The sequence below is a fragment of the Hypomesus transpacificus genome, chromosome 7 (assembly GCF_021917145.1).
Source record: "Hypomesus transpacificus isolate Combined female chromosome 7, fHypTra1, whole genome shotgun sequence".
Taxonomy (NCBI): Eukaryota; Metazoa; Chordata; class Actinopteri; order Osmeriformes; family Osmeridae; genus Hypomesus; species Hypomesus transpacificus.
In genome coordinates this window covers 62935-75343 of record NC_061066.1, presented here as the reverse complement: position 1 = coordinate 75343, position 12409 = coordinate 62935, and the positions used below count along the sequence as shown (strand labels likewise).

General features: G+C 47.7%; 1 protein-coding gene across 4 annotated transcripts in view; it reads right to left on the bottom strand.

Annotated features, from left to right (window-relative positions):
• Positions 1 to 12409, bottom strand: part of usp6nl (USP6 N-terminal like) — a 34745-nt gene that overhangs the window by 4787 nt on the left and 17549 nt on the right. For 3 of the 4 annotated variants that reach the window (XM_047022960.1, XM_047022956.1, XM_047022959.1), the window contains 12 exons: positions 9777 to 9850; positions 8284 to 8366; positions 6579 to 6618; positions 6183 to 6266; positions 3766 to 3873; positions 3104 to 3213; positions 2651 to 2699; positions 2292 to 2412; positions 1606 to 1700; positions 1118 to 1183; positions 880 to 979; positions 570 to 722 (listed from right to left, as the gene is read on the bottom strand). In XM_047022960.1, coding sequence (XP_046878916.1) covers positions 570 to 722; positions 880 to 979; positions 1118 to 1183; positions 1606 to 1700; positions 2292 to 2412; positions 2651 to 2699; positions 3104 to 3213; positions 3766 to 3873; positions 6183 to 6266; positions 6579 to 6618; positions 8284 to 8366; positions 9777 to 9850 — 1083 coding nt within the window. The remainder of the gene's footprint in view (positions 1 to 569; positions 723 to 879; positions 980 to 1117; positions 1184 to 1605; positions 1701 to 2291; positions 2413 to 2650; positions 2700 to 3103; positions 3214 to 3765; positions 3874 to 6182; positions 6267 to 6578; positions 6619 to 8283; positions 8367 to 9776; positions 9851 to 12409) is intronic. The other variant, XM_047022957.1, reaches the window with a different exon arrangement.

The following is a 12409-nucleotide window of genomic DNA, read 5'->3' as shown; positions in this document are numbered from 1 at the left end:
ACCATTACTATCAATACCACTACTGTAGTGCCACTACTAGACAGTCACGAGAAAGCAGGGCTTTGTGTGAGTGTGCGTGTGGAAGCAAATCAGTGATATCATGTTTTGAATTTTAAAAGGCATTGAATACAAAATATTGACATTTAAACACCACTGATTGAATTTTTGGGATCTGAATTTTACTGTTCAAATTTGAGCAAACTGAATTTCCAAACCTTTTTAAAATTCAAAACATGATGTCACTGATTTGCTTCCATGTGTGTGTTTGCTGTGTTCAGTCTGTGCTTGTGTGACCTTATGCACAGAAGTCTGCATGAGAAGGTGTAATAGTGTGTGCTTGTGTGAACATGTGTAATAGTGTGTGTTTATGGGAACATGTGTAATAGTGTGTGTTTATGGGAACATGTGTAATAGTGTGTGTTTATGGGAACATGTGTAACAGTGTGTGTTTATGGGAACATGTGTAACAGTGTGTGTTTATGGGAACATGTGTAACAGTGTGTGTTAGTGGGAACATGTGTAACAGTGTGTGTTAGTGGGAACGCGTGTGTCACATGCCGGGGCGGTACCTGGCGGCGGCAGCTCCAGTTTGGACTTTCTGAGCTCCGTCATGGAGTTCTGCAGCTGCTCGATCACAAAGTCATCCTCAAAGAAGAAGTCCTTGGCCAGAGCCACTTGCAGAAACTCGACCAGCTCCTCCATAGACAACTTCAGCAGGTGCTCTGGAAACACAAGCACGTGTCAAGAAGAAAAAAGGCAAAACCAAGTCAAAGATGGCGAACTCTTCTGAACAACGGAAGGATTTCTTGCAGGTTGATTTATTGTAACTCTACAACGGGAAAATGAGGAGCGATGACCCAGTATGGTGAGATGTCTTACTCTTGTGGAGTTTGAGGACAGTGTAGGACATGGCGGTGAGAACTCTCTCCCCCTCCAGGATATAGATGTCCCAGATACGAAGGGTCAGGGTAAAGGGGGTCTACCAGAGACACAAAAACAGAGAGAAACAGACACTAAGGATCTTGAATACTGTAATCCCTATTTGGAACAACCTTTGACCCACATTAGGGGAACTAAGGCTGACAGCAGACAGAGCTACATTCACAAGGTCACTCACTCTGTCCAGGAAGCACTGAAAGAACCACTTCATGGTGTACAGGCTGGTGAACACCTCCTGGGTGTCCTGGCAACAGAGGCAAATCATTTGTGAGTGTGTCATCGGTTTAAAGGTGGTGAATCAGACAGTAAGCCAGTGGTTTAACATTCAAGTAGAATAAAAGTCGAGTCAGTGGCTGGCTGTGTGTTTGTGTGTGTGTGTGTGTGTGTGCGCGCTACATGACAGTTCTCTCTCTCATTCCATTCCCCTTTAATCTCTCCACATCAAAGGCTGCTGTCTGCTCTTCAGCCAGACCCCCATACCAGCAGGCTTAGGGCTGTCATTTATTTACCAACCCCCTGCACAGATTTACTGGTTTGTATGTGTGTGTGTGCCTGTATGTGTGTGCGTGCATGTGTGTGTATGCCTGTGTGTGTGTGCGTGTGCCTGTGTGTGTGTGCCTGTGTGTGTATGCCTGTGTGTGTGTGTGTGTACTCTGTATTGCCCACCAGGTGCTGCTTCAGTTTGGGCATCATCTTCTTAAGGATGCGGTCATGGTGCTCCTGAAAGCGCATCAACTTGGGAAAACCAGGGACAAAGAACCCTGGAGGAGGAGGACGAGCGGGTGGAGTGGAGAAGAGGAGATGGGGGGAGAGAGAGAGGTGGGGGGGGAGAGAGAGAGAGAGAGAGGGGGAGAGAGAGAGAGAGAGAGAGAGAGAGAGAGAGAGAGAGAGAGAGAGAGGGAGAGAGAGAGAGAGAGAGAGAGACAGAGAGAGAGAGAGAGAGAGAGAGAGAGAGAAGAAAGGAACAGATGAAAAGTGAATATTTCAGTCTGCCCACATTGGTTTGGAGAGATCATAAAGCATTTCATGAATGTGAGAGTGAATGAACAGCTTAGGCCTGACTGATGTGTTTCTGCTCATAGTACAGTACACTTTGTAGGGTTTGTTCTCCTTAAATGGCATTTTTCCTTCTTCTCTGGGCCAAGACATGAATCCTTGAAGGTGTATGTACTGTACTTAGAGTGTGTGTTTATACTCTATAGAACACTGCAGTGTCAGTGGTCCTTATCGGAGGGTTTGGACAGTTTTGTTTATGTTCTGGAACCCAGTTTAACATTGGATGTGTCACATGTATAGTACAACGACTTCCTAAAGGAATTTGAGTGTGTGTATCGTATGGTATGTGTTTGTACCATGCATGGAGTGCTTCTGTCCAGACAGTAGTTTGACCAGGGCCCAGAAAGCGTCCTCCTCATTCATGTAGATGAGCAGAAGAGCTGTGATCTGGCTCATACCCTGGCAGTACCCAACCTCCTAAAACACACAAACACACATTCACACACAAATGAGCCACACACACAATGGCTAGAAAGAGCGGCGAGGCCGTTAGTGTGTATGGAAGGTAGAAAAGAAGGATTCTGATGAGTGGTGAGGAGAGAGGGAGGGAGTAGAACGAGAGGAGAGAGTACGAGTGAAGGAGAGTGAGAGAGAGGAGGTGAGAGGGACAGAAAAGAGGAGATAAAGAGGAAGAGGAGGGGGAAGTGTATCTCACCGTGTTGTACATGGAGTAGGCTGTCAACACGTGGAACAGAGCCTGCTGCCTGTGAACACACATACACACACAGATCAATATTCACACTCTTGCAACAAGCCTTACTAAATACAACAGCTCCACTCCTAGTTGCACAGTAGCACATGCTTCTCTTCGGCTCGCATGCGCGTCACAAAGATATGTTTGAATACTGAGGCAGTCGATTTGGTTTCTGGTCAGTCCGTGTGAACTCTAGCTGCTCTCTGGCACACGGAGGGTTAACACGGACCTCCCAGGTTCCTGCTGTCAACACGACCTCACTAAGCAGAAGTAATAACCTTAAAAAGGGGACATGTTCTCTCTCACTTCCAGCTAGGGAAATGTCAGCCGGTGATCCATACAGACTCCTAGATCTCTCGGGGCTGGTCAGTTGTGGGGGGGGGGGGGGTGTGTGCAGTGTGAAGCGGTACTCACTTGACGTCATAGCGATGCATGAACATGATGTGGTCCCTGTAGGTGCGGTTCACATCCAGGTCAATCTGACGGATGTCAGGTGACATGCCTTTGGCTCGCAGTTTCAGCTTCTAATGACAGGGGAGACAGAGGTGTGTGAGTGTGTGTGTGTGTGAGAGAGAGAGAGAGAGCGGTCCACTGACGAATGAGACTCTACACACTCATCCATCCGGACAACCTTTTATTGAGTTCTAATAAAGCTCAGCTGTGCCCAGAAAGTCCTCTTGTGCCATCTTCCTCTCTCTCTCACACACACACACACACACACACACACACACACACACACACACACACACACACACACACACACACACACACACACACACACACACACACACACACACACACACACCCTCTCTCCAATAATAATGATTGAGCTCTCTGCAAAATCAAATAAAGGCGGTGCTTGCTCACTTGGTTATGAATCTTTATGAGGCCCGTGCTTTAATGAAGGTGGCTGTGCTGCATTGAGATTTTATAAATTGGAGAGGGGGAACAGGAGTGTAAACAGGGGTGTGCGTGTGTGTGTGTGTGTTATTTGAGTTCAACATGACACGGATAGTGGAGGGAAGAAGAGGTGAGGGGTGGGGAGAGGAGGACTGCAGGAGCGTTTCTCTCCAAACCTCGTAGAAGTCTTTCTTCTCCTCCTTTATTTTGGGAATGTCGAGGAGCAGACACCACACCTCTCCTCGGAGCTGCAGGGGGATTCCCTTGTAGACTCTCCGGGACAGCTGCAGTGACAGGGGCAAAGAGGACACATTCCCGGGAATCACATCAAAGAGTCCCGCTCTCTTCCGACATCACACCCTGACCCCCCGACCACAGGGAACCTGCAGCTTGGGGGTCGCAGTTCAGACTCTCTCTTCATATCGTATTCAAGCAGCAAAGTACTTAGTGAAAGAATACATGAAAAGAACACGTTAACCGAAACTTGTGTTGATAAAGTCAAGAAATAAGGATGTGGTATCTTCTGCATATCTCTCAGTGTGTGTGTGTGTGTGTGCTGTGTGTGCGCTGTGTTCTTTAGATATAAAGGAGTTTATATCTTAGGTGTCTAAGATTTCTGAGTAGAGCCAGACATGCTTCCATGCTCTGTGTGAGCAGGTGGATGTGGACACAGGGAGACTAAGCAGAGGGGGGGAATCGCTCCCATTGGCACAGGATTGGAAACATGTTGGGTGCAGTTTTGAAAGTAAAGTACATTTTAAAAGCCAAATTGTAGGAACAGCAAAGTGAATCAGTGCAGTAAGTAGTCCTTCTACTGCTATTAAAATCAGCCTGCCGGAACACGTTACTATGCAGCGGAAAGCAGACGGGAGTTAAGGAGGGACATGTTGGACCAGATGTGTCTGTGTATGAGTATGAATATGTGTGTGTCATGATACTCCTGTGCCATATGCAGCTCTCTCTCTCTCTGTCTCTCTCTGTCTCTCTCTGTCTCTCTCTGTCTCTCTCTGTCTCTCTCTCTCTCTCTCATTTGATCTATGGCCACGACATGCTTTAATGTACCTGCCTGACTTATCAAGTCAACACAGATGGAGAGAGGGAGGAGAGGGAGGGAGAAACAAAGGGATGGATTGAAAGGAGAGGTAGCAGCAGATGACCAGTGAAGGGTAATAATGAGGTCATGAATCACATCACGAGTTACATCATGTAGATATGCTGCATGTGAGTGCATGATGTTGTGTGTGTGTGTGTGTGTGTGTTATAGCAGTCTTCCCTTGCCCAGCCTGAGCATGTAATGGGTTATCGTCCCTATAGCAGCTAAAACACTGGGGGCTCATAGTGACTACTGGGCGACAGCCTTGTAATTAGGCTCTGATGAGGAAGTCAATGACTACAATCTGTTTGACTAATCATCCTTCACTGCGTGTGTGTGTGTGTGTGTCTAATCTCCCCGCCAGTGAAAAAGTCCTCTCTGCTCACTGCACTCCACAGTCCTCTCCATCTGGTCCATTGATTGGCTGTCTCAGGGCCACCTCGGTCCAGGACCCAGAGCTCAGAGCTGGTCAGCTTGGCTGCTCACCTCCCCTCCCCTGCTCCACCCTCCTCCCCCGCACAGACCTAGACCAGTCCCGCCCTGCTTCACACTTAATAGACTCCTAATAGACACTAAGAACCTTTTATAACCTTAGCAACAGACACTAATAACTCCATATAACCTTACACATTATCGTAAAAAGATTCTCTTACAGTAGTAACCTTTACCAAGGTGCTATGACTTGATAATGCTAAACATAATGAATGGCTCCAACTTGCCGTTCACAAGGACTCGTCATCTCTCATGTCCTAGCTAACAACCATGCTGGTGACAGCTATTTCTCCACTACAGCTGGAGACTGAGGATGTCCTGTTGTGTGGCTGCATTGCAGCTGTTCTGGCGCTGTTTCTCCAGGATAGCTGTCTTGCTCTGCTCAGGAGAGACGCAGCGAACCACAACCTGATTACTACCTGAGACACCACTGTTCACTCTGTCAACACCAGAGATAGAGAGAGAGAGAGAGAGAGGGATGGAGGGAGAGATGGATGGAGGGAGAGAGAGATGGGGACAGAGAGAGGGTGAGAAAGAGAGAGGAGGGAGGAGGAGAGACGTTGGGAGAAAGACAGAAAGAGGGGGATGAAAGAGATGGCAAAGAGGGATGAAGAGAAGGGAGGGAGGGAGCCAGAGGGAGATAGCAAGAGAGAGGAGAGGGACGCGTGGATGTCACACACTTCTTTCAACACGCTCCCTTAGCTATGACGTCAGGAGAACACAACACAAGCCCCCTGCCCAGCCCCTAGAACACTGCAGATGTACCCCCATCAGGCACCAACAAGGACAGCTAAAAAAGCGAGAGAGAGACAGTGACTTCTTCTAAACGCCCTTCAGGGAGACAGAGCAAGACTCCCTTACATGTGTTACTATCAGAGGAGAGAAGCAAGGGAGGAAGGACGGGGGAGAGGACGACAGGAATGTGGAATGTAAAATTTGACAGCTGAAGTGGTGAAAGATGTGATGTAAAAGGAGTGAGGTGATGAAGAGAGAGAGAGAGGCTCTCACCTTGTCACTGTTCTTGTATTTATCCCAGCTCTTGAGCATCTTCAACCATTTTGTTGTCCTCTCCAGCTCCTGGGAGGTTTTTTGCTGTAGTAGCCACAGGAAGTGACACGTTAATATTTCTTCGTTACGGTGACATTGTTGATGAACAATAGACAACAAGGCACCATCAGCATGGGAGACTGCAGAGAACTCACGACTGTCCACAGATAATACAGACAGCATGATTACTAAGCAACCACACTTCCACGATAGTAATCAGGGATCATTGTCCTTGTGTGAATCAGACTCTTTGCTTGCTCTCAGCTGTGAAGGACATGTGCATGGAGGGGAATGTAGAGGGACAGACATAACCTGCAGGGCAGTAGGACCTGGGGGGTTTCAGTTGGTGTCACTCACCCTCACTTCCACCGAGTCATCGGACGGTAGTTCATTCTCACTGGATAAAGAGAGTGGGAGGAAAAGTGAGGGTAGGAGAGAAAGAAAGAGGGAAAGAGAGAGAGGGAGAGAGAGAGAATAAACATTAGATGTTAGAACTAAAAGGGTGTTACATGTCTAGCATCCCACATTTTATTTTTAGACATCTGCCTCATCTCAACATATGCAAATCACACATCATTATTTGACTATGAGCTTAACGAGATAGACTAATCCTTAACAATTTACATGTGATACATTTAACTTTGAGAGGTGGGTGGCAGCTCTCAAAAGCCTGTCTATCTGTCAAGTTAAAAGTCTTCTTTCTTTTGATAAGATGCAATGGTTTCCTCATTGTAACCATGGTTCATATCATAAACAAGACAGGTTATGGTTAATTAAATTCTGAGTTGAATATTTTCCTAACAGGATGAGGACTGATGGAACATATAAACTGTGTCCTGACCATTGCTTGTGTAACTCTTGTTGACTTGAATCAAAGAGGAGGAACGTGAAACTTGTAAGCAGCCACACAAACAGGAAGTAACAGATTATAGCCTTCCTCCTCTCTGACTGCTTCAAATGCTTCTATTGCCGACAGTTCATATTGTGAGGATGCCAACAAAGTCTATCTTATTTAAATATCAAATCTGACATAGCTGTCTATGTAGGATATCTGTTCTCTGCTTCTGCCTCAACATTGTCCATCTTTTCTTGTGTTAGCCAGCAAACTGTCACATCACCAAGGAGCTCTGTCCAAATACTTTCACGCGTCCTTTCTTCTTTCCCTGTCTCATTCCTCCGTTTAGAGTATAACAGGTCTACATGTGATAGGACAGTGGGAAAAAGAGTCTCCACAACCAGTCCAACATATATTAGATCTGAGGTTTCCTAAAGGAAGGAAGACAGCAGTCACAGTCTCTACTTCCTGTGTGGTCACCATGGGACTGCCGTGACCTCTCCTGACCCCTGGCCTACACAGGAAACACAGAGAGGCTGGAGTTGGTCAGTCTCCATCTCTCAATGAGCCCTCGTCAGTTAAGAACAGAAACACCTACCTCTATGTCTTCCCAAGGTTGAGGCTTCCCTTTGGGCCTCTCCCACACCCTCTACCCCCTTATTCTGCAGGACCATGGCATTAACCTTGGGCCCCTCTCTTACTCTCCACCTAGCCAGCTGGGGCTCTGGTCAGGTTCCCCCAGACAGGGGCTCTGTTCCTGGGCTGCAGCTACTGAACTGGTACCCTGTCATTGTGGCTAACCCAACAGCTTCCTGGCTCATGTGCCAGCCTACATATATTTATATATATCTCTCTCTCTCTGTTTTGACACTGCTGTTTAAGAGCCATGCAACACCACCTCTATCACTGCCAAAACTACTGCCACACATGCACACACAGCCTTACACAAACACACTCGTACAGACATACACACTGGCACACACACACTTAACTTCACACACTCAGACAAGCACACACATTGCAAACTCAACACACCCTTGTCTTTGTAGATATGGGTTTTTCAAAGATGCGCCATTATTTACTGAGTGTGCTTTGAAGCTAACTTTGAGCCAACTTGAGCTCATTTAGACAGTATATCAGAACTGATAGTGATGGAGTGTGTATATAAGTGGATGTATATGCACAGTCTGTTTGCTGGTGTTTGTGTGTGTGTGTGTTTAATCTTACTGTAGGAACCCGAAGCGGTCGATGACTTTGTACAGGTCGAAGTTTGCATCCTCCCAGGGTTCCACTGTGGCTCCCTCCTTCCCCTGCAATCAGAGTGCATCGTGGGTAACGCCAGGAATACCAATCAGATAGAAGATCTAGGTGCACTTAAAGCCACAAATGATGTACAGATGTCTGCATTCAGCTGAAGCAACACTGCAGCTCAACAGACGCATGGCTGCCATGCCCTCCTGCCCTGCAACACCACACCATCATGGATGATCGACCTTTTCATGAACGGGATGTCTGTCGGAGGCGGACTACGCTGCCCTTGAGAGTCGTGATTGTGTGTGTGTGTGTGTTTGAGAGTGTGCGTGTGTGTCTGTACAGCTAACAGGTGTGAAATGAGGAGTCAGACACTGCCTGGGCAGAGGGGAAGGAGGGAGGGAGGACGACAAGAAAACGAAAGTGTGAGAGAAGAAAATTGTGATGGTGCAAGAGAGAAGGTGCTGGAACTGGGAGGTAAGGACGGACACATGCACACCATATGAACCTCCAGTGTTAGGATGTCCAGCCTTTTGAGGTGGACTCTAAATACATGTCTTGTCTTCTCTAAAAGGTTTATTCTGAAGCCAACACTTCAGCAGAAGCCGGCTAAAATAAACACACATCTGGGATGAATAAGAGACTCTTCTCAGTCCTCAGGCAGAGGATGGGGACACAAACATGAATGCACACACACACACACACACAGAAGCTTGAAGGACACGTCAGTTGAGAGAGAAACAGACAGTGTCTGTTATCCACGTCATCTGGAAATGCGCACTCGCACACACGCACGCACGCACACACACACACGCACGCACACACACACAAAGAAAACACACTTGGAGCGCTAAATAAATGTCAGAACATGAGTGTGTCTGGTATTCCAGCACAAATAAAAACACAGAAAGCATTACAAAGTGAAACACCAGAGACACAGAAGTGTCTTCATGAATCCCAAACACCATCAACTTCAACACCACATCTATTAGCAGAGTTCTGTCTGTGTGTTCTGTTTTGATAACAGACTCCATTAAAGAACTCGGCGACAGTAATGGTGACACTGATATGGTTCTGATTGGACCCGTTCTGCCTCGCTGAACCCAGAAAATGGATTCTTCTTGTGATCAGGGTCAAACATCATAACATAATTAAACTCAGTGTCACAATGCCTGCCCCCCCCCCATCTCCTCCCCTCCATCGCTCCATCTCTCCTTCCTTAATGAGCGTGCTTCATTATACATCCAGACGAAATTAAAATGGCTAATTTAGAAACCAGGGACAAAGGCTGTCTGTGGAGACACCAGGGTCGATGGGCAATTATATGGGAAACTCACACACACACACACTACTGGCTGACCCAAAGCCAGCAGATCAGATGACAATATTCAAGGACCTAAATGAGTAAGGAGACCAAGTGAAGGAGAAAACATCTGGTGGTGTAGGAGTGGGTCCCAGGATGCTCCTACCTTGTCATATTTGGCCACAATCTCAGCTCGCTCCTGCTCAAGCTTTACTGCAGCATCCTGCTCTTTATCAGACGCTGTGAGAGAGAGAGATAAAGAGAGAGGGAGAGAGAGAGGGAGGGAGAGAGAGAGGGAGAAAGAGAGGGAGGGAGAGAGAGAGATAGAGGGGGAGAGAGAGAGAAACATTAGTAGTAAACTTTCTGTATTGTCTTTGAAAAATGTCTTCACATTTTCTTTCTGGGGAAATAAAGGTGTGATAGAGAGACAATATTTGTTCGAGGGGAGAGGGAGGGAGAGAGACACTGGCATCATTATAGGGGAGAGGGAGGGAGAGAGACACTGGCATCATTAGTAAGGAATTCATGCATGAGGCATTACCAACACAACCCCCCCCCCCCCACACACACACACACACAAATGTACGCAAACACACTTCCTGAATTGACCAGTTCCAAACACAGGAAACAGGTTAACAAAGCTGGCAGGGACTGTACTGTAAGTGTACGGCGTGTTTACTCAGGGTTAGAGGGTGAGAGGCACGTAGGGCTGAGAGACTGCATCACAGGGACAAAGAGAGCACCTACAGGCAGCTTCTCTAACCTGATCTAGAACCCTGGACACAGAGAGGCTACAGGCAGCTTCTCTAACCTGATCTAGAACCCTGGACACAGAGAGGCTACAGGCAGCTTCTCTAACCTGATCTAGAACCCTGGACACAGAGAGCACCTACAGGCAGCTTCTCTAACCTGATCTAGAACCCTGGACACAGAAAGGCTACAGGCAGCTTCTCTAACCTGATCTAGAACCCTAGACACAGAGAGCACCTACAGGCAGCTTCTCTAACCTGATCTAGAACCCTAGACACAGAGAGGCTACAGGCAGCTTCTCTAACCTGATCTAGAACCCTGGACACAGAGAGGCTACAGGCAGCTTCTCTAACCTGATCTAGAACCCTGGACACAGAGAGCACCTACAGGCAGCTTCTCTAACCTGATCTACAGCCCTAGACACAGAGAGGCTACAGGCAGCTTCTCTAACCTGATCTAGAACCCTGGACACAGAGAGGCTACAGGCAGCTTCTCTAACCTGATCTAGAACCCTGGACACAGAGAGGCTACAGGCAGCTTCTCTAACCTGATCTAGAACCCTGGACACAGAGAGGCTACAGGCAGCTTCTCTAACCTGATCTAGAACCCTGGACACAGAGAGCACCTACAGGCAGCTTCTCTAACCTGATCTAGAACCCTGGACACAGAAAGGCTACAGGCAGCTTCTCTAACCTGATCTAGAACCCTAGACACAGAGAGCACCTACAGGCAGCTTCTCTAACCTGATCTAGAACCCTGGACACAGAGAGGCTACAGGCAGCTTCTCTAACCTGATCTAGAACCCTGGACACAGAGAGGCTACAGGCAGCTTCTCTAACCTGATCTAGAACCCTGGACACAGAGAGCACCTACAGGCAGCTTCTCTAACCTGATCTAGAACCCTGGACACAGAAAGGCTACAGGCAGCTTCTCTAACCTGATCTATAACCCTAGACACAGAGAGCACCTACAGGCAGCTTCTCTAACCTGATCTAGAACCCTAGACACAGAGAGGCTACAGGCAGCTTCTCTAACCTGATCTAGAACCCTGGACACAGAGAGGCTACAGGCAGCTTCTCTAACCTGATCTAGAACCCTGGACACAGAGAGCACCTACAGGCAGCTTCTCTAACCTGATCTACAGCCCTAGACACAGAGAGGCTACAGGCAGCTTCTCTAACCTGATCTAGAACCCTGGACACAGAGAGGCTACAGGCAGCTTCTCTAACCTGATCTAGAACCATGGACACAGAGAGGCTACAGGCAGCTTCTCTAACCTGATCTAGAACCCTGGACACAGAGAGGCTACAGGCAGCTTCTCTAACCTGATCTAGAACCCTGGACACAGAGAGCACCTACAGGCAGCTTCTCTAACCTGATCTAGAACCCTGGACACAGAAAGGCTACAGGCAGCTTCTCTAACCTGATCTAGAACCCTAGACACAGAGAGCACCTACAGGCAGCTTCTCTAACCTGATCTAGAACCCTAGACACAGAGAGGCTACAGGCAGCTTCTCTAACCTGATCTAGAACCCTGGACACAGAGAGGCTACAGGCAGCTTCTCTAACCTGATCTAGAACCCTGGACACAGAGAGCACCTACAGGCAGCTTCTCTAACCTGATCTACAGCCCTAGACACAGAGAGGCTACAGGCAGCTTCTCTAACCTGATCTAGAACCCTGGACACAGAGAGGCTACAGGCAGCTTCTCTAACCTGATCTAGAACCCTGGACACAGAGAGGCTACAGGCAGCTTCTCTAACCTGATCTAGAACCCTGGACACAGAGAGGCTACAGGCAGCTTCTCTAACCTGATCTAGAACCCTGGACACAGAGAGCACCTACAGGCAGCTTCTCTAACCTGGCTTCAGCCTCCTACCAAATCCTACCGGTAGGTAGTTAGGTATTTGGTTGGCACACGGCGTAGCAATGTGAAATGGGAATGGTCTGTGTGTGTGTTCATGTTGGGAGATGATCCATGTTTCCAGGCAAAGACCCAAGCACTGGCATTTTTATCTTCTTTGATATTCCTCTACTGCTGGCTCCACT